Genomic DNA, 21,108 nt, shown 5'->3' on the forward strand with positions numbered 1-21,108 from the left:
TTTAGGAGATATATGTTGGAGTACTTAATGGTGAAATGTCTGCTATCTGCAACTTATTTTCAAGTGGTTCAACCAAAAAAAAGTATGTAAATATATTTTTAAAGTATATAGATATATACAAAGTACTTAAATATACAAGTATATATGTATAAGTATATTATATATATAAATGTAAAAAATAGTGAAAGGTAGAAGACGTTGCTTTGGATTTTCTGCAGCTTTGACATTTTTCCCGAATTAGAAGTTGGGGAAAATACTTAGGAATATATGGAGATATAATCGATAAAATATTAAAGATACAAAATAAAATACAAATTGAAAGCTTATATATCATCTTGGAAAAAAAAAAAAGTCTCATCCTGTTACAGCCCTGCTTAAAATCTTCATTAGCTTCCCATCGCTCCCAGGAAAAAGACTGGCCCACAAGGCCCAGTATGGTCTAGCCCCTGCCTTCTCCCAGGCAGGCCTTCCTACTTACTTCCCATCGCCATCATCTCTGCCCCGTGGGCTCCAACTACCCCTAAGTACACCTAAAGTAACCACTCCCCCAAAGTTCCCTCTTCTGGCCTTTGCATGTGCAACTACCACAGCCTGACTGCGAGGAGCTGAGATAGGCTTTCGTGCTGTCTCTTCTAGACTGTTACCCTAAAATCTCCTCTGAAGTTTTCTCTGCACCCCCAAGTCTGGGAGACATGACTCCTTGGAATCCTGTTCTCTCAGTCCCATCATAGCACTTAGCACACGGTATTGTAATTGCCTGCTTACTTGCTCATCTTCAGGGTTCTGTACCCTCCTTGAGACAGGGCCTGCTTTATTCAGGAATGGTCTGCGCTCAGTAATTATGTATTCAGTAAATGAAATGGGCTTCCATTTTCTCTTATATAAAATAAAGGAATTCAGCTAGATGACAATAAAATGCAACAAATAACAGCAGTCCCAACTGCGCAGGAATTCCCGGCGGTGGTTTTTTGTTTTGTTTTGTTTTGTTTGTTTGTTTTTTGCATCATTCTGCTTCAAAACCTAAAACCACGAGTTGGGAAAAAAAAAAAAAAAAAAAAAATCACAGACTACAATTCCCGTGATACCTCGGGGCATCACGTGGCGTCTGCCCAGGCTACTATCGCGTAGTCAGAACTCCATTTCCCAGCGTGCCTCAAGACGCGGGGTCCTCATTTAGCCGAGAACTTCAGGAGTCGGGTTTCTGAGCGACGACTGCGGTAGCCAAGGCTGAGTGGAAGGTAGAAAAGGCCCAGCCTGGGGTTCAAAGGGGACCGTGGCTCAACCACAACCCGGAGTTGCACATACCCTACCTTTGCAACCCCCAGCCGACTCCTGCTAAACGTGCCTCTCGGAGGCCCTTTCCAACCCCTGCCCCCCGTCGCTCCTCTGCTGTCGGCGGCTGGAGGCCAACCCTCCCCCCACCGCCCCCCCCCCCCCCCGCGTCATCCGGAGGAAAGGGGCGGTGTCTGGAGTCGAGGCGGGCACCCTGCGGGAGCCGGGTGTGGACGTGGGCGGCTGGAGGTGGGAGACGGGGCTCTCACCAGGTGGAAGGCCCAGACCCTCACTGCTCTGGGCCTTGTCTCTGCGTTAGCGGATGCTGAGTGTGCAGCTGGTCGGGCGCCTGTTCGCGATGGCCGGTCGTGTCTGTCTGTCCCGGAGCAGCGCTGGATTGGGGACTGTCGGTCCCGTCGAGGCAGCCATTCGCACGAAGTTAGAGCAGGCCCTGAACCCCGAGGTGCTGGAGCTGCGCAACGAGAGCGGCGGCCATGCGGTCCCACCGGGCAGCGAGACACATTTCCGCGTGGCGGTGGTGAGCTCTCGCTTTGAGGGACTGAGCCCCTTGCAACGGCATCGGCTGGTCCACGCTGCGCTGTCTGAGGAGCTGGCTGGGCCGGTCCACGCATTGGCCATACAGGCACGGACCCCCGCCCAGTGGAAGGAGAACCCTCAACTGGACGCAAGCCCCCCTTGCTTGGGTGGGAACAAGAAAACTCGCGGAACCCCCTGAGCCCCCAGAGAGGGAAGACTAGGATCCTAATGGTTTGGGAATAAACTACGGGCTTGCTTTCCTTCAATACGGTCTGGTGTTTGTAAGGGACAAGGATCCTTGGGCCCCATTCAGCCAGCACGTACATATATATCCTCTGGAGATAGCAACTCATTTCAGATCAAAGCTTATCCAAGGAAAGAGAATCACTCACCACTGCCCTTGCCCTGGACTATTTAGGAAAAGCTGCCTAGTCGTTTTATGTTAAATTGTGACTAAGGAATCACCAGACCTGATGAGTTGGAAATAATCCTGTACATTAAAAGATAAATTATCATAGGAGATATACTGCTTTGTGTTGATAATGGCCTGTTGAATGAGTGCTACAGATGTTCTTGGGAAAAGATACCTGTAGCCTAGAGTAGGCAAGAAGGGCTTCATTGTGGGGAGTGGCCTAATTGGATCTTTAAAGGAAAGCACAGAATTAAACCAGAAAAGAGAGGAAGGATGTTACAAGGAGGGGGAAGAGCTCAAGCAAAAGCATAGAAACTGCAGCCACCGATTGGATGAGGCAGGAGTTATAAGTATATTTGAATTTCCTACTGGGAGAATGTTTGGTTTTCTATCAGCCTACCCATTTCCAAAAGGATTTGCATTTGTTTCTCAGAAATATCCTTTATGAGGCGTGCCTGGGTGCTCAGTTGGTTAAGCACCTGACTCTTGATCTTGGCTCAGGTCGTGATCTCACGGTTTGTGGGTTCGAGCCCTGCGTAGGCCTCCGTGCTAATGGTGCAGAGCCTGCTTGGGATTCTGTCCTCTCTGCCCCTCACCTGCTTGTGCTCTATCTCAAAATAAATAAACTTTAAAAAAGAAAACAGAAAAATCCTTACAAGACAAGTGAAAACACACTAAGGCAGTGAAAAGATAACATGGAATATGAGTATAGAAGATGGAGAAAACTTTGTATAGCCCTTTTTCTTACAAGCCTTCTAAAGTCCTATTTCTGAGGGGAGCTCAAGTGATGTCTAGATAAGTACCTTGATGACCTTAATGTGGCAAGAGAATCTAGATACTAAAGAAAAAGATTAACATACATCATGACCATTTTGAGCTACAGTTTTGACTGCATCTGGTTGGACAATAGGAAGTCATTGAAGAGTTTTGAGGAAGGACATGCCAAAGAGCATTCTGGGGTAAATCCTGACAGTGATGTGTAAGGAGGTTAGCATAGGAGATTGGAAGCATAGAGAGCAACCAAGAGTGAAAATGAGACCCTGACTTCAAGGTCAGCTGTAGGAATGGAAAGGAAGAAGTTTTGAGAGCTACCATAAAAAGTCAGAAAATGTCTTGATTAGAACAGAAATATGAGGGGCTCCTGGGTGGCTCAGTCAGTTGAGTGTCCAACTTCAGCTAAGGTCATGATCTCGTGGTTTGTGAGTTTGAGCCCCACATAGGGCTCTGTGCTGACAGCTCAGAGCCTGGAGCCTGCTTCAGATTCTGTGTCTCCCTCTCTCTCTGCCCCTTGCCTGCTCACGTCTGTCTCTCAAAAATAAACATTAAAGAAAAAAAAACGTGAGGGAGAGTCAAGGGTAACACCCAGGCAGTGATTTCCAGATAGCCTAACATAAGAATTCCCATGGGAGCTTGTTTCAAATGTGGATTCTAGGTCCCCTCTCTTTAAAAAAAGGGGAGGGGGAATTCTGATTCTGCAAGAATGGAATCTGGAATCTATCTTTATTTTTTTATTAAATTTTTTTTTTCAACGTTTATTTATTTTTGGGACAGAGAGAGACAGAGCATGAACGGGGGAGGGGCAGAGAGAGAGGGAGACACAGAATCGGAAACAGGCTCCAGGCTCTGAGCCATCAGCCCAGAGCCTGACGCGGGGCTCAAACTCACGGACCGCGAGATCGTGACCTGGCTGAAGTCGGACGCTTAACGGACTGCGCCACCCAGGCGCCCCTGGAATCTATCTTTAAAAGACACACAAGAGGATTTGGAGGAAAGCTGGCTCTATCCTCAAGAAACGCTCATAAATTTTTGTTTTGATTTAGGGTTTTTTTAATTTTATTTTTGTAAATTCTGTTTTATTATGGTGGTAACACAACATAAGGTCTACTCTCAACAGATTTTTAAGAATACAATTCATTATCATTGACTATAGGTACAGTCATACACATCTATAGGGCTTATTCATCTTGCTTAACTGAAACTTCATGCTCTTTGATTAGTAACTCCCCATTTCCTTCTCTTCCCTGCTCCTGGCAACCATCATTCTACTCTTTGATTCTATGAATTTGACTATTTTCAGCTAACTAATAGAATTATTTGGTATTTGACTTTCTGCAACTGGCTTATGTGACTTAATATCCTCATGATTGGTTCATATTATCACATATTGCAGAATTTCCTTTTTAAAAGCTGAATGGCTTTCCATTGTGTATATATACCACATTTTCATTATCAGTTCATCTGCCGATGAACATTTAGGTTATTTCCGTGTCTTAGCTATTGTGAATACTGCTGCAGTGAACGTGGGAGTACTAATGTTGCCAAGATCCTGATTTCAGGTTTTTTTTTTATGTTATTTTTGAGAGAGAGAGAACGCGAGCAGGGGAGGGGCAGAGAGAGAGGGAGACATAGAATCCAAAGCAGTCTCTGTGCTGATCGCTCAGAGCCTGACGCAGGGCTCAAACTCACAAACCGTGAGATCATGACCTGAGCCGAAGTCTGATGCTTAACCGACTGAGCCACCCAGGCACCCCTGATTTTAGTTCTTTTGATAAATACCCAGAAGTGGGATTGTTGGATCATATGGTAGTTCTATTTTTAATTTTTTGAGTAACCTCCATATTCTTTCGCATAGCAGCTGCATCATGTTGCGTTCCCCCTGTGTACTAGTGTTCCAGTTTCTCCACATCTTCACTAACACCTTTAGTATTTTGTTGTGTTTGGGTTTTTTTTGGGGGGGGGGGATAGTTTTTGGTAATAGCCATCCTGACAGGTGTGAAGTGTCTCATTGTGGTTTTGATTTGCGTTTCCCTGATGGTTAGTGGTGTTGAGCATTTTTCCATATACCTGTTGGCTACTTGTGTTCTTCTTTGGAGAAATGTCTATTCAAGTCTTTAGCCCCCTTTTAAAATCAGGTTATTAGTTGTTTTTGCTATCGAGTTGCAGGACATTACTCCAAGTTTTCAAATCCCAGAGACTGAGAAGACCCTCCATCTGTAGAAGTGAAAAGGTCAGGATAAAGTGGCCAATTGAGGAAATAAATATGGTGCATCATATTATTCTGGCTTTCAGTTTGGGGAGAGAGGAATGGCATTTCCATCTCACCACCTTTCCTTCCAAGCAGGCAGAGGACGTAGGTGGAGTGGCAAAGAAGGAGATGTAGCCATTTTGGATCTTAAGGATTTATTTCCTTTTTATTTTTCATCAATATTTTTCATTTCATTTTTCACATCAACAGAGTTGGGTTTAGGGTGTCCCAGGAGAGCAGGAGAGATGGATGGGTCCCTCCAGGGGGTAGAAGGGAGAAGGCTGCGTCCAGCAAATGAAGGGTGAGGAAAGGGGGTACACACTCATACACTGGGCACTGGAGAAGGCAGTCCTTTGAGCACAGACACCAAAGAGTTAAACAGTCCCCACCTGGGTCAGTGTTACAAAATGTGGGGGAGTGACTATAGGGTGGGGGCACCAGACGCAGCATGAGGAAGATGAATTTGGATTTTTCGTTGTTGTTTTCACTTTTTTCCTTTTCACTTTTTTTTTTTTTTTTAACGTTTTACAAACAGCTAAAAACTACAACACATCACAGCTACAGTGGAGGGCAGGAGGGCACCAAAGAAAGCAGCCACACAGAGTGGGGTGGGGCAAGGGCAGCTTAACCTACAGGGGGTATCTTGTAGAAAGGGTGAGACAGGGAAACTGAGGCTTCTGGTCCCACATTAGGGGTCCCTGGCTTATTGTCTAACCTTCTTCCCCCTTCAGAGGAGTCCCTGGGAGGGCCCCTGCCTCCTGCCCCTGCCCCAGCTCCTTGTGCTTTTTGATCTGCTGGTTTGACCATATGCCTGGTTTCTTTCCCTCCCCTGCTACCCTGCGTGTGAGGGGACAGGTTGGGGGTGGGAGGGCAGCTGTGCTGTCCCTGTCTGTGCTATAGTGGGTGGAGCCTCTCACTCCAGAGGCCTGTGCTTCTTGAGGGAGGGGAGGATTTGGACCTTGTCAGGTGCCCTCAGGTCTCTCTAGACTGTGGGACTCTTATCCTAGCCTGGCCTGGGGCACCTCCCTCCCAGGCCTGGCACAAAAATAAGATTAGGGGAGGTACTGTGGGAGGCAGAGTAGTGTGTGTGTCCACTGAGATTATCCTTGGCTGTATCTTAGGACAGTATGGTGACACCCCGCCCCACGGCACATACACACACGTACATAAGTGTTACACATGCATTCACACACACAGTCCTGCTGAGCTGCCTCAGAACTTAATATATAAATAAATAAGAATCAGAAAGCTAATTTAATAAAATTCAGGCTTCTTACTTATAGCCCAAATTGAGGGGAAAATGGAGGCCAGGGGGCTGAGGTTTATTGCTACTCCCCCAGCATCCAACAGGTGTGAGAGGGCACCTGCGGCCTTTCTGACTCTTAAGTTCTTTTGGTCCATGGACTACACCAAGCCCCAGCTCCCAGCATAACCACATGCCCATGGTTTCACCAGGGCCTAGGCAGAGGGAATGAGGGGGAGGGCAGGAAGCCTGTGCTGGAGCCCCTGGAGCCAGGAAGAGCTAGGGCCCCTCACTAACACTGGGGGAGAAGGGTGTGCACGTCAAGGGGTGGGGAGTAGAGCTGCATCCCAAAACTGGGATGAAGGAGCCTTCCCTGTATCCCTGCCCACGGGGTCACACACATGCATACGCACACACACATGGCTAAGACACTGAACACAGGGGAGTGGGGACTCTGGGGCCAGGATGGCAGGGCAGGGAGGGAAAAGGAGGAGCTGTTGGTCTCACAGTGTGCCTGCCACCCTCAAAGGCCCTGAGGCCCTCTCACTGCAGCACCTGCCCCCGGGTCTCAGGCAGCTTCAGGGCCAGAGAACTACCGAGGGCAAGGGCAGCTGAGGCAAACAGGATGGGGGCAGCCTTGGTGATTCCCACAAAGGATGTGAAGATGCTGATCCCCAGCACAGCTGCCAGCTTACAGAGGGCATTCAGGAAGCCGAAGGCTGTGGTCCTGCTCAGGAGACCCCCAGTGCAGTGCAAAGGGGAGACAAAGGAAGAAGCATAGGAGGGTTTGCAGGGGACAGGTGAGTAGGTGGGAAAGTGAAGGAGAGATGGCAGGCAGTGTGCAAAAGGGAGATGAAGGATGGAAAGATCAGAGAGGTGAGGCATGTACATCAGGGAATACAGATTGGGAGGCAAAGGGAAAAGAAGACCAAAAAATTAGGTTAATAGTTCAGGCTGCAAGGAGTGAATACAAAAGCTACCAGCTCTTAGAGCAGAAAATCAATGGGAAAGTATATTCTGTTAACCCTACGGATGATTTCCCATTCAGCCGCCTCCTCACCCCACTTTCCCGCCGCCGCCGTGTAGACCCTAAACCGGCTGCCCTGCCCCCACGACACTCCAACTACCTCTTGTCCGAGGGGTAGAGTTCAACAGTCAACACGTCCAGCGCGTTCCAGGATGCAATGCTGACCCCCCCAAAAAGGCAGAGCAGAGCGATCATGGCTGACTCGCTGTTCCCAAAAGACAGGAAGAAGCAGGAGACACAGGACATCACGCTGGAGCCAGCTAGAGCCAGGAAATGAGGGAGTGGCATGAACCTGGCCAAGTGATGCTCATCCACAACCCACCCTGTGCCCTCAAACTAGGTTTGAGGGAAGCCCAAGATGAGATCTTTTTCCCAGAGTACTCAAAAGGAAGGCGCTTCACCCATCCCTATCCTTCCTTATAATTATATTTTTATTGATAATATCAGTAACAACCATTTCTTCAATGACAGCTATGGGTCAAGCAGCTTGATGCTTTATATGCATTGATCTAATACATCAACCCAATGGGGTAGGTACTATCATCACCCCCGTTTTGCATATGTCACAGCTGGGCTCATAAAGTAACTTGGCCAAGGTTAAGTGGTGGAGCTGAGATTCAACACCCATAACCTCAAAGCCGGTTGCACTTGCTAATCTGTCTACCTCCTTTTTCCCCCAGAGAAACTTCCAGGTCAGGCCCCACCCCATCTTGCAGCCAAGACCTAAGCAGAAGACACGAGAGCGAGAACCTTCTCTAGCTAAGCTATTCCTTCAGAATAAGGTAAGAAGCCTGTTGACAGCCTCACCCTGCTCCCCAGCCCCCTTATCAGTTCTGACACACCACCACCCACCCACCCCCTTACCAAGCATTCGGAGCCTGCCAATCTTGTCCATGAGCAGGGCAGACACGATATTCCCAGGAAGTACAGCCAGCGTCCCCAGGAAACTGACAAAGTACACCATGTAGGCGCCTTCACCAGTCCCTGTCACGTCTAGTGGGCAGCCCTCCTTGTTGTGCAGGAACGTGCTGTTCACCAGACGGCTGTTCACGAACTTGTACTCAAACAGGTCTGCGGGCAAAAACCAAGACAGGAAGGCAGTCATGGCAAATGTGAGAGGGAGGGGGAAGCTGCTACTGCTTATGGCTCAGGACTCTGCCTTTGTGGGGTTAGTTGCGGGGGGGGGGGGGGGAAGGGGCTCTCAAAACTGCTCAGGGCCTTCATTGTAAAACATCAAATAATATCACCATAGGAACTAGAAATCTTTACAGCAGAAAATGACCATAGTCTATGAAATGAAACAGTGGGACTGGCTGTTTCCAAGTTTTCTCGTTAATAATCTTTGCTTCTTATTCATTCTTTTGGTCTGCCCTAGCTGACTATAAGCAGTAGCAGTGCCATGGGTTTAGGAAAAATTACCAAGAAAAATATTAAAAATCATTAAAAGCCCTTTCCATTATTTTTCCCTGCAAGTTGGGAAAAACTCACCCAGTGCTCCATTAGGGGTGGGAACCTCAGTCTAGCTGGCAAAGTAGCATTTCATGTGCATGTAGTTTGAGAATCACTGTTTTAAAAAACCGGACTAATGTAATGATTCGCAACCTTTTACCCAGAAAATATTCCTTTTTGTTGTTGTTGTTTTTCCCCTGAAGGCCCTGTTTGAATGAGTTTTGCCCACTTCAAAAGTACGCTGATAACAATGCAGATTTGCTTTAATTCCAGCTCAAAGGTAAAGAAACTTGATGTTTTTGCCAGATATTCTTAAAACTATTACAGAAAAATGTTCAGTGTCTGTTCAGTTTTTGGAATTATTGGTGGTAGATAATAGGCCCCCACACCACTTTCCTACAGGGCCCCAGAGAGCTCAGTTTGTGAACCCTGAACTAGGGAGTGAGGAACGTTCCTTCTCCCCTCTTCAAGGTCCACTCAACCCTTTGGTCCGACAGGCACCAGCCAAGGCATCTTACCAGTATTATAGAATACAGTGTTGATGAATGTGCAGTTGCGGAAAAATGTGTTGCTCGAAGTGACATCCTCAAAATAACACTCCTCAAATAGGGAATCCTCAAAGGACACTGACTTCAGACGTAGCCCAATGAACCTGTAAGGCCAGGATGATGAGAAACACTTCCCCCTTACCCTCATACCCTCCTCCAAGACTCACTCCCTTGGAATTGAGGAGAAACCACAGGTATTTACTCCCAAAGACCCTGTCTAAAAAACTCCCAGACCCATGCAAGAGACAAGGGGTAGAAGGAACAGGGAAGAAGTGAAATGTAAGCGTCCCCACGTACTTGTCATTGAAGTACTGTCCCCCTCTGTGGATCTGATTCTCCAGAGTGAAGTTAAAGGTCACATGCTCTACATGCTCCCCAGAGAACAGTTTGGTGCGGGCTTCGTAGTCCACCGCCTGGAGGTGGCGGATCATGTCAGGAAACCAGACAGTCAGGCCATAGTAGCTGAAGAGTCAAGCGCGATGGAATCAGATGGGCTCACGATTAGAACCAGAGGGTCCAGAATGAGGGGGTGGAGAGTCAGGACCTTGCTTGCCTCTCCAGTCTCATCCCTCAGCACTCCTCCCTTCATTGCTGTTGGTCTCAGGGACTTCAGGTTCTTCTGCCCACCCACTGTACTCTCATCTCCCAGCCATTTGCTCCTCCATTGGCCTAACAGTCTCCCTGCCACCACCCCACCCCAGACTGTCTAACCTCCGTTCATCCCTCAGGACTTAGATCCCCACTGCCCCCACACACCTCCTCACCTGAATGACATGGTGAACCACACACCCATCATCATCAGAGTGATGCGTCGATATTCTGGACCAAAACAGGAGAGGAAATTCCCCCAAACCTAGGTGGAACAAAACAAAGTCAGATAGCAGCTGTACTGACTTCTAACACTCCCACCCCAGTTCCCCCACTTTCTCCCGTCCCCCTTCCCTTCAGTTCACCCCACAAACAGGCCTTTGTCTCCGCCTCTCCCACTCCCTTCCCTCTCTTCACCACACCGTCCTTCATTACCTGCCCTCCCAGGCTCAGGGCCCGGACCCCCCAGCGCTGGTACCAGGTCCCTGTGTCTGACTGGATTTCAATCAACTCATCCTCCTGATGAATTGTCTTAATGTGAGTTACCTGGGGTCAAGAGAAGCGGTTAGCAGTCACATAGTCTATTTCCCAACCCCATCCAGGGGCTTCAGTTTCAAAACAGTAGCAAAATGGCAGCAGGGGGTGGATGCGATACTCTGAGAGAGGACATTGAGGGAGAATGTGGTGGGAGATGTCTAGGGAAGCATGGGGTGGTATCCAGAGAGGGGCTGGGTGGGGCTGGGGCTTGAGGGCCTTGGAGGTTGAGGGGAGGGGCTCTGGCTTACTGAGAAGACTCGCTCAGGATGTCCCTTGGCTCGCATGTTGGTGTCATGAACCTGCTTCAGCACCATCCAGGCCTCATCATGCTTCCCGTTCTAGAGCCACAGACACAATTCCCACAATTCCCAGGTTAGCTCCTCCCTGACCCAGGGTAATAGACCCCCTTTTCCTCCAGTGTGGCTTCTGTAGTCACAGGACACAAAAAGTCTCCCACCCCTACCTCTGACCTGTGGGTGTGTACATCACCCACAATTAAAGAGCCCCAAGCAGGGGTACAGCAAAATGTAATAAGACTTGAGCAAGTGTCGGGGGAGTCCAGGAGACAGCTACAACTACAGGTCCTAGGGATCCCCTGGAACAATGGAAAGAGAAAACTGAAGACAAGGGAATTGCTGGCAAGGGGCAGGGAGGTTGTCAGAGGAGGGACAGCATCCTAAGCTTCTGGACCAAGATCTACTTGGAGGGGGAAGAAGCACAGGGTGGGAACTTCTCTTGAGTGATAAAGTCAGGGGCAGAGCGCCCACCTGCAACATCTTAAACCACCCATGGTTGGGCAGGTACCCTGGTTTCTCCACCCACAGAGCCCCTCTGGAGATACAATGTAAGAAAAAGGAAGCAAGATAAAGTCCCCAGGAGTATGGGCCCTGTGAGGGTCCCACAAACCAAACCCACCGTGAGTGTTTGAGCACAGAGCCCCCTGCTGCCCCTCCCCCAGCCTAGCCCTGGCCCCATTCACCTCCAGGAAGAAGCGGGGGCTCTCAGGCTGTGTGGTCAGAGCTCCGATGGCAAACACAGAAGGGAAGGCGCAGACGAGGACAAAAACCCTCCAGCTGTGGAACTGGTAAGCGGACCCCATCTGAAAGCTCCACCCTGGCAGGGACAGTCACAGCATCAGAAAGGCCAGAGGCTGGGGGCTCCCACCACAGGGCACACAGGAGAAGAGGGAGAGAGGCTGGGGTGCATTCCCCGGGGACTGCCTACCGTAGTGGGGGATGATGGCCCAGGCCATAGCAGCTGCATACACTCCACCAATCATCCAAAACATGCAGAGCCAGCTCAAATGCTCCCCACGTTTCTCCTGGGCCAGAAACTCCGAGAAATAAGAGAAGACAATGGGGATGGACCCTCCAATCCTGGGGAGCATTGTGAGAATTCAGCATTAGAAAATGGCCCTATTTCCGATCCCCTGCCCCAGTGCTCTGGATCCCCAAGTGCCTTTCATCTTCCACACCTTGTTAAAGAGACTTCTCACACAGTGCCCTATACACTCCCTCACCACCAGCTGTTATGCACCCATCCTCAGGACCCTGGGGAACAGGCAGGGAGGTCTGAGGGGAAGGGAAGGAACAAACATTGAACCTTGAAGATGGCTACTGAGTTGCAAGAGACAGAAGATGATTACAGAAAAGAGGGAAAATCCCCACAGGAAAAAGCTAGGCAAAGAGGAGTCCGAGGGCAGGGATGCGGGAGCAGGCCAGAAAAGAGCTTGCAGACAGGGCAAAGAATGCACGCAGACGGCTCAGGGAGTGTGGGAGTGTGGTGGGTCAACGCGTCACATTTCTGGCAGCTGTGGGTGTTAACAGAAAGGTCTGCTGTCAAATGCAGGAAAGATGGAGACTCGGAAGGGGATAACTCCGGGGTTCACAGGCACCCAGGGGTACAGCTGAGACCCACCAGGCCTCTCGTCATGGAGCCAGGCTCAGAATGGAACTGGAGGGTGGGGTGGAGGACTCAGGAGTGGACGAGACATGGAATGGTGCTCTGGGCAGGCGGTAGGTGGGTCCAGGACAGGGGGAAGCTGGCCTAAAGACGGTAGGAGAAAGGAGTTCATTCATTCAATTCATACATATTTGAGATGCATCTGGTGTGCCTGGCACTGTGCTGGGTTCTGGAAACATAACGGCGACAAAGGCACAGTCCTCCCTCAGGACTGCCTCCAGGGGCTTAGGAGGTGGCCACTCACCCAACCCCAGAAAGGAGGCGGCAGAAGAGGAAAGTGCCATAACCCTGGACGAAAGATGAGAAAAAGGCGAAGACGCTGTTGACTGAGAGCGAGATGAGCAGACATTGCCTCCGACCCAGCCGATCAGCCAGACCTCCCCAGAGAAAGGCTCCCACCATCATGCCCAGGTAGACTATAAGGCCTGCAGGGAGGGAAACAGAGACAGCAGAGGTATGAGCAGACACGCCTCAGTTCGCTCACTTTTTGAGCATTAAATGAGCTAGAGCTGCAGCAGAATGGATTGAGGAGCTGGAAGACTTCTAGGATAGGTAAGTCTACCCAGAGATGAGAGCAAGTGAGAGTTCTGTCTTTGCTCATGGAATGTCATCTCTGCAGACCAGAGATTCAAAGGCAGGAATGCAGACATGGGAGACCCCCAGAATTCTTTCTCTTCCTCCTGCTCTCTTGCTTGCTCTCATCTCTCATTGTGTCTCTGTCTCTCTGTCTCTGTCTCTCTCACACACACACAACACACCCCCATCTCTGGCTTGCCTAGAAGGAGTAATGGATCTACCCAAATTCCCAGACCTTCCAGGGTCCCCTCTCCCTCCCTGCCTTGACGTCCTGAAAGCAGCAGGAGAGATCTCCTGTGTCCCTAGGAAAGCACCTCCATTTCTTCAGTCCCCCCCCCACAAAACCCGTGCTTTACTCCCCCAGCTCCAATGCTTCTGGTCCTAAAACTCTCCTGTTCCTTATTTCCTTCCTACATTCAGAGTTGGAATAACTCTAAAAATCAATCTACTCCAAACTCTGCATTTTACCCATGCTTCAGCCAAGCCCCAAGGAGTGGGGATCTCCCCAACATCTCATGGCAACTTGGGAGCAGTGCAAGACCAAGAGACCTTTTGTGGGTGAGTCCAGGCGGTTTCCTCCCCCAGGGTCCACATCAGGAAGAGCCATTAGAGACCACTCACTGGCCCTTGAACACTCCCAAGGCTTGCCAAGAGCAAGCATGGCCAATTTCTCTGGCTGAAGGCAGACCTGGGCTTCCTCCCCGATCCCCACCCTACTAAACTGACTCCTCGTTTAAACTAGGGAGTTTGGACACTGACTTCTTGTTTCTCTGATCAGGGAAAAGGAACAAGATGACAGAAGGGAAGTCTCTGAAGAAACACCCAACAGGGGCCCATCCCACCATGGCCACCTCCTGCAGAACTAACTAAGCAGACCACCACCCAGCCACTGCCCCAAGCCCCAGCCCAGCTGCCCTTCCCCAAGCCTCTCTTGCACAAACAACCTCACTGTGACCCAACCCCAAGAGAAGGGTTTGTGAGGGATGAGCATGCAGAGGAACTCCACGCCCTCTGGGGACATTTTGGGATCGGGGTCCTAGGGAGCGGTAAGGACGGGTTCTCAGGAGCAGAGGTTTTTCTAGAGTTTGGGGCAGGACAGGGCTGGAGGGCCCCCCAGTGTGTCTTACCTAGCATGCCTTTGTTGGAGTCCGACAGGCACATGTCTTTCTCAGCGCTAGGCAGCACAAAGCCCACCACAAAGACCTCGACACCATCAGCCATCAGTGCCAGACCAAGCACGAAATAGAGTGTCCACTGGAAGCGGCCATGGCCACACTCCCGTAGGATGGCTTCATACTGCTGAGCCAGTTCTTCCCGTTCTTTCCGCCGCTGTGCCTCCCCCCGGCCACCAGGGGGGCCCTCCCCATCGCCCAAGCCCCCCCTTACTCCAGCCAGGGGAGCCCCATCAGCCATCCGCTCGCCTTTGCCCCCAGACTCTGCCCTGGGGATGCCCTGATATTCCCCCTCGTAGATCTCGTCATCCTCGTCGTGGCCTTCAGTAGCATCACTAGATGCACCACCTTCTTCCTCATCCTGGGCTCCTTCCCCACGGTAATAGCCATCAGCAGGGGCAGGGTAGTCATCATCATCCTCCTCCTCCTCAAAGCGGGAGTAGGATCTGCGGGAATATTCGTCCTGGACTCTGTCCAGGCCCTTTACCACCTTCTTGGCCGCATGCTTCTTGACTTCCTTGGCAATGTCTTTGGCCCCACGGATGAAAGCTGCCCGGTCTCTGAAGCCTTCTTCCATGATGGGTCTTTGGGAATGCTTCACTAGACTCCTCCACTCCCTGCTCAAGGACTTGTGAAGTCAGAAAGATTCCTTCCCCCAGTTACTCAGATGAAGTGGATTCAAGTATCTCTGGGCACAGAATAGGAGCAAATAGGACCTGGCCAGTGAGTGTGTAGGAAGGGAAAGGAGGGAGAGGAGTTCTGGCCAGTTCAGTTGGATACATGGGGAAGGGAAAAGGGGAACAGCAGAATGGGAAGGGGAGGGGGAGCTAGGTTGTGCAAGCTAAGATGGGGAGCCAGGATAACTCAGGAAAGGCCGCCTACTTCTCTTCAAGAAGCCTCTTGAGATCTAGAAAATATAAGAGGGGGGGAAAAAAGGAGGTGGTGAGGCCTAAAATGGTAAAGAAAGCCAATACAGAGCCCCAACCAAGACCATGTGATACGGATGGTCTCCTTGCTTCAAGCCTGCACACAGTTAAAAAGGGATGCCTACCTGGGCCAGCTGTGGATCATTCAGTATAAATCCCCTCACTTTGACCTTGGAGATCAGGCCTATGAGATATGCTCCAGAGTCACGGTCACCTATCTAGAGCCCTCCTTCTGATCCCCTGCCCCACATCAAGATCAGACCCCTTGCTTTACCACCAAACTGCAAAGAACAAAACAGGAAATATGAGAAACCATAATTCTCTGGTTTAGTCTGGTCTGGCTTGCTTACTGGGGGAAGAGCTGGGGGGAGAATGCGTAAAAGGAGAATCAAGTCCTCCAGCCTGTGACTTCAATCCACTGATGGCATCTCAAATGGGGCTCTCGGGGTCCTCCCCTCAGGTTCCCACAAGGAAGGGTTTTCTCAGTGGGTGAAAATTCCCTTCCAGGGTCAGACAGACTTGGGTTTGACTTCTTGCTTCAGCACTTACTAGCTAAGTGACCTCGGCCATCTCCCCATACAGCCAGGCCTCAGTTTCTTCTTATTTAAGAAGGGGAAAGTAAGGATTAAATGACATAATGTGTATAACTCCTTACCATAGTACCTAGCACATAAAAAGCGATTAAGAAATGTTGGTTATTGCTCTTTGTGATGATGATAATACAGTGCGATCCCCTCTACTCCCTCACAAGACCCCAGAACAAAAGCCACGTCTGGATGCTTATGAGGATAAGGAGCAGAAAGGGATGCTGGCAAGGGAAAGCTGGTTCAGTGCAAAGCACATGACAGTTAGGTGACCTAAGTTAAAATCCCAGCTCTGTCACTTACTTGCTAACTGCTCTTGGGCAAATTATTTAATTTCCCTCAACCTCAGTGTCCTTATATTTAAATTGGGGGTAATAATCTTTAGTTTTCTGAGTCCACAAGAGAATCCAACCTCACAGTAGATATTCTATAAATTAGTTTCCTTCCCTCCTATTAGACTGAAAAAAATGTGAAAGAAACAGGAAGCAGCAAGGGAAGAGTAGGGGTCATACTTGGATGCTGTTGTCCAGTATCCTCCCAAAACAGAGTCCCAAGACCTCTCTGTGTTCAAATTAGTTCCAGCAGATGGGCCCACATCGTCTCCCTCCAGACAAAGAAGGGAAGACTCAAAAAAAGGGAAACCTGGAACCTGAGGTCATGGAGAAGAGGTGATGTCTGGCTCCTGCCACCTTCCTTCAGGACATCATCCATGAGCCCCTTCCCTGGTGGGGGCAGGAACAGAAATGGCTGATCAAATACATACTTTTTCAGCATTGGGGGCTAAGATCTATAGCTACACCTCCTTTCTCCAGGGCCTTCTTTCCTAATCCCCCTTAATCCTTTCTGCTCCTCCTCCAGGAGTCAAGGAAAAAGGAGTCCACAAATACCGCACTGCGTAGGAGGCCAGTATAGAATGAAGGGGCCTTGGGCCTCCCCCCCAAAAAAGACATCCTCCAGAGGGAAACATAGAACACCCCCCACCCCTTCATTCAGAGAAGCAGAAGAAGTAGGACTAGATTCTGATCAGAGATCATTCCCCTAAAAATATCCTGCCTCCTGTTCCCACCCATCCAGGGCCTTCATTAAATGTCACACGCACACACGGTAGCCCTGGTAGAAGGGGATAAGTAATGCTACATGGCTCAGAGAGAAGCACTGGCAAGCATAGCCTTAGCCCCTCAGGCCAGATGTAAGCAGTGGACCACAATGACCCAAACCAGTGACCCCTGTGTCACCTTCTTTTCTTTATGGTTCAAGGCCCAAACCCACCCCCATGCAAGAGAGGAAAGTGGAATCCCCCCACTGCATGGCCATTTGCTTTCCTCTCCTTTCCTTCCCATCTAGGATCTCCCCCCGGCTCCCCAAATCCTGAAGGAGACAAATAGACCCATCAGGAACCACATCCTGTGTTTATCAACACTGTTTACCCCTGAGAGGTGCATGGAGGGTAGATAAGGCTCCCAGAGCCACAGCAGGATAGGATGTCTTAACAGCCAGCTCCCCCAGGGCCAATGAGCCAGGAGGTCAGAAGGGAGAGAAAGAAGACAAATTCTTTGAGTTGGTGAGGAAGTGGTGCTATTTTTAGCCCCCAAAGCAGCACAGGGTGGCTAAGCCTGTGGGAGAGAGATGGGGCTTGGAGAGGTGGAGGTTATAGGAGACAAGACTCCGGGTTACACGGCCCTTTAAGGTTGGCCGGCTCCACCTGACCGGAAAAATGTGCCAGGGAGATTTTCCTGCAGAAGGGGGGGAGGGGCTCCTGAGCAGATGCTTCCCTTCAGGAGGACTCACTCTGCCCTGGATTATAGGAGGGTCCAGAAGCCCCTACCCCCAATCAAAGTCCCTGACTTTGGGGGTCACCCGGATTCCCCAACCCTCCCTAGCCCAGGTGGCAAGGTCATTAAGAAGCAGTCACTTGTCAAAACAACCACGGAGAGGGGGGAGGGTAACAGGAAGCGGGGTGTGCTGGAGCACCGCTCCCTGTGACAGCTGGGTGACTGAGCCTCAGCCCCCCACCCAGGACGCCCAAGGCTGCACCTCTCCTCCCTACATCCTACCGCAAGGGTTAGGAAGATGAAGCATTCACAGTTCGGAGGGGGAAAAAGGTGTCAGCTGAAAATGCACACAACAGAGGAACACAGGGGCAGGGAGACAGGGAGAGACCTCCACAAGCAAAGGCAAGAGACCGCCCCTACCAGCATTTGCCGCGACAGCCCCCAGCATCCCCCACCCCGTCTCGCCTCTGCTCTGGCATAACAGAGGAGCCCCTAGAATTGACTGAATCCATTCTCGGAGTGTCTTCCCCCGCTTAGTCCTGCCTCTGGGCAGGAGCCCATCATCACTCAACACCCCTTCCCCCCACCCAGGAGCAACTGCCCAAGTCCCCCCACCCCCCCACCCCCCCGCCCCGCTACGCGTGCCCCCGACCTTGGTCGTTTACCATCTCTCTACCCAGCATTTCCATTCTTCCTTTCCCTTCCCTCCCTCCTTCACCTGCCCTTCCTCCACTGCCCCCCACCCCCGCCCAAGTGCAGGGGAGCAGACTGAGGCAGCATCCATTCTCTGGCCCCAGCCAAGGTCACTTATGGCGGGGGTGGGGGGCGTGCAAGGTGAGGAGGGCATTGGACTTCGAGGGAACCCTACCTCACCTAAATCCTCCTCCCCCCCAAACCTGTCAATATCTGAGAGCGTACTAGGGACTTGGCTAAGGTAAAGAAAAACACCCTTATTCCATATATATATTCTGATCAGCACAGCAACTTAATTAAATGTCCTTTCAAACCACCACCGGCCCCCTCACCCCTAAAGCAGGGACGGTCACCCTCCCCACAAGCAAAGCATCGGAGGATAAAATGGCTGCAAGGCAAGGCAAGGATGCTTCTGCCCCGGGCGGGGTGGAGGTAAGAGACTTGAGAGAGGGGTCTCACCTGGGCTGGGTGCCCCCGGGTAAGGCAGTCCCGGGTGAGGGCGGGGGTCCCGGCCGCGGGGCTGGCGGCAGCGTCGACTGCTCCGGGTACCAGGGGAAGCGGCAATGCAGACCTGCCCCCCCCCCACACTCCCCACGCTCCGGCCCCGCCTCCGCCCGCCTCCTCCCTCCCCCCAACCCCCCAGCGCCACCGAGCACCGGGAGAGACCATTGTTGGGGGGGTGGGGAGCGGCAGAAGAAAAGAGGATGGGGAGGGCCTCAGGGCACCGGGGAGCAACGATGAAGCAGCAGAGGGGACTGTCACAGGCACAGCTGGAGATAACACACACAGCCCTTCCCAGCCCGTTCCGAATAAAAGATGAAAGGAAGTAAGGCAAGAATACTGTCAGGGAGACAAGTGGGAAGGCAGAAAGGGAGGTGGGGAACGAGGCAGACCCTTTCTCAGCGCCCCATCCCTAGTAGGGCAGGACTCACAAATCTGAGGGCTTCTCTGCCTCCAAAGCACCCTCCTTTTTCCCTTTCTCCTCTACTCCCAGCCAAACCTCTTTCCCACAGCCCTCTTCCGGATCCAGAGTGCTCAGAATCCGAGTTTACCTGGCCATTTTAGAGAACGCCGGAATAACAAAGTTTTTAATCCTGAACTGTCAAGAGGTGAGACTCCTGGATCCCTGCCATCTTTTTCCAGAACCAGAAACAGTCCTGGTTATTTACTACCAGTGCAGACCTCCCATCCTCCATTCAGTTGGTAGCAGCAGAGGTGAGTGGGGGACGAAGCTGAGCAGGATTTACAGGCCTTACCTTCTATTAATTTGCTCCAGTGACTCAAAGAGGGACTCCCTCCCTCAATGCTCTATCCAATTTCTTTTACTACACACACACACACACAAACACACACACACACACACACACACACACACACAAACACACACACCTGCTTCTGGGGCAGGAAGGATTGAACTAGTTTCAGTTCTTTGCTTTGCCCCTGTACCAACAACCTGGGCTCAGAGATCCAAGACATCCCGCTAGGTGACTGACCCTGCTTCAGAGGTGAGGGGAGCTGGGTGGTTTGGGGATATACATACTGAATGTATCTCCCTATTCTAGGTAAGGGCTTAGGGTACTCTGGACAGTGCACTGACCTGGGTTCTCACTTCCATAAGCTGTGGGCTCAAGTTCTCTGCCTCTCTGAACCTCAGTTTTCTCATCTGGAAAGGGCCAGGCTTGCACTAGAGGCTGTATCAGCTCCCTTTCGGATTTAATAGTGTGTGATTCTACTTTGATAAAAATGGAGGCTTCAGAATGCTGGAATATGTTACATGAAGAGTCCTGGTGGGCCGCGTCCCAAGAGAGCTCGCAGGTGGCGTTTGCAGTGTTGAATTTACCACTAACTTTTAGACTTGTTTCAGTCTAAAAACAAGAAACCAGTTCAAAAGGCAAAGTGTTTATTTCATATCACAGAATTGCAATTCAGGGCACATAGTTTAGGTTGAAACCCAAATAGTGTCCCAATTACAGGAAGTGGGCTCAGCGTTTTTATTGAGGAAAAAGAGGAAGATTAGGTAAGTTTTTTAAAAAGAGGTTCATCGGTGCTGATGAGCTGGGCTAGATTTGTACTTCCTTGACTGGTCGGGAGAAGTGGTGACCAGGCAAAAGTTCACTTTTTTCAGTTTTTTCAAAGAAGATTTTCTCATTCTCGTGGACATCTTGGAATATTGGCAATTCGGCCCAGGTTCGAACGTTTAGAAAACAAGATGTGCAAGGAATTTCCTCTGAAATGGCTGTTCTGACTTAATTATTAAAAAAAAAAAAAAAAAGGCTATACTTACATCATTTCTCATAGGGATGTGGGCCTGGGTTTCACAGACTTCAAAACTACATCTTGGAAATACCTGTTTGTGCCAACGAAGTTTACACTTTACTGAAACATAAAGCCATGATACATACGTATTCATTTACCATGAGAAATCTTCCGTTGCTCAGACTCACGTCCAGCGCATTCTCTTCTTTAAGCCAAATCAGAATCAGAATGTCAACATATAGATGCACAATGACATAACCGAACAGGAATATTTTTATCTTTAATGGCATCTGGCCATCCCCAGGAAGGAGCTGTGCCAATGGGTTCAGAAAACTCTTCTTGGCTACAGTTCTCCACTCCCCTCTCTATGTATGGGCAGCCTTGCCAATCCTCCTGGACTATTCTCATTCTGTTGGCTAAAGCACTCTTTCCAGGATGGTACTTGGAAAGGCTATGCCTGTGTGAGCCTCAGCGACTCTCCCTTCACTAGATTTCCATTGCTGACCCCTCTTCAGGTTGATACATTCTT

General features: G+C 50.3%; 2 protein-coding genes across 3 annotated transcripts; one reads left to right on the top strand and one right to left on the bottom strand.

The window, feature by feature from the left end:
• Positions 1-1,102: 1,102 nt before the first annotated feature.
• Positions 1,103-9,308, top strand: BOLA1 (bolA family member 1). Of its 2 annotated transcripts, XM_086718091.1 has the most exons (4): positions 1,103-1,238; positions 1,592-1,810; positions 8,197-8,298; positions 9,169-9,308. In XM_086718091.1, the coding sequence occupies exons 2-4, from the start codon at positions 1,595-1,597 to the stop codon at positions 9,181-9,183; spliced, it is 333 nt and encodes a 110-aa protein (XP_086574217.1). In that variant the 5' UTR covers positions 1,103-1,238; positions 1,592-1,594; the 3' UTR covers positions 9,184-9,308. The 2 variants fall into 2 exon arrangements, with proteins under 2 accessions (XP_086574217.1, XP_086574216.1); XM_086718090.1 differs by lacking the exons at positions 8,197-8,298; positions 9,169-9,308 and having other exon boundaries at positions 1,592-2,329.
• Positions 5,385-14,925, bottom strand: SV2A (synaptic vesicle glycoprotein 2A). Its single transcript, XM_086718082.1, has 12 exons — positions 14,304-14,925; positions 12,845-13,025; positions 11,863-12,014; positions 11,618-11,751; positions 10,887-10,976; positions 10,537-10,647; positions 10,278-10,366; positions 9,811-9,975; positions 9,484-9,617; positions 8,381-8,587; positions 7,617-7,776; positions 5,385-7,216 (listed from the first exon to the last, which is right to left on the bottom strand). Exons 1-12 carry the CDS (start codon positions 14,923-14,925, stop codon positions 7,033-7,035), a joined length of 2,229 nt encoding a protein of 742 aa, XP_086574208.1. The 3' UTR covers positions 5,385-7,032.
• Positions 14,926-21,108: the final 6,183 nt, after the last annotated feature.

The sequence above is a fragment of the Puma concolor genome, chromosome C1, assembly GCF_028749965.1.
Source record: "Puma concolor isolate L17-30 chromosome C1, mPumCon1.1.hap2, whole genome shotgun sequence".
Taxonomy (NCBI): Eukaryota; Metazoa; Chordata; class Mammalia; order Carnivora; family Felidae; genus Puma; species Puma concolor.

Bases quoted from the DNA above. Each gene is read 5' to 3' on its own strand.
- BOLA1 (XM_086718090.1), top strand. From the start codon at position 1,595: ATGCTGAGTGTGCAGCTGGTCGGGCGCCTGTTCGCGATGGCCGGTCGT.
- SV2A (XM_086718082.1), bottom strand. From the start codon at position 14,925: ATGGAAGAAGGCTTCAGAGACCGGGCAGCTTTCATCCGTGGGGCCAAA. The intron at 12,015-12,844 runs GTGAGTGGCCAC...AATGCTCCCCAG, and splicing joins CGCCTCCTTTCTGGGGTTGG to GATTGGAGGGTCCATCCCCA. The intron at 10,977-11,617 runs GTGAATGGGGCC...CTGTGGCTCTAG, and splicing joins GCCCCCGCTTCTTCCTGGAG to AACGGGAAGCATGATGAGGC.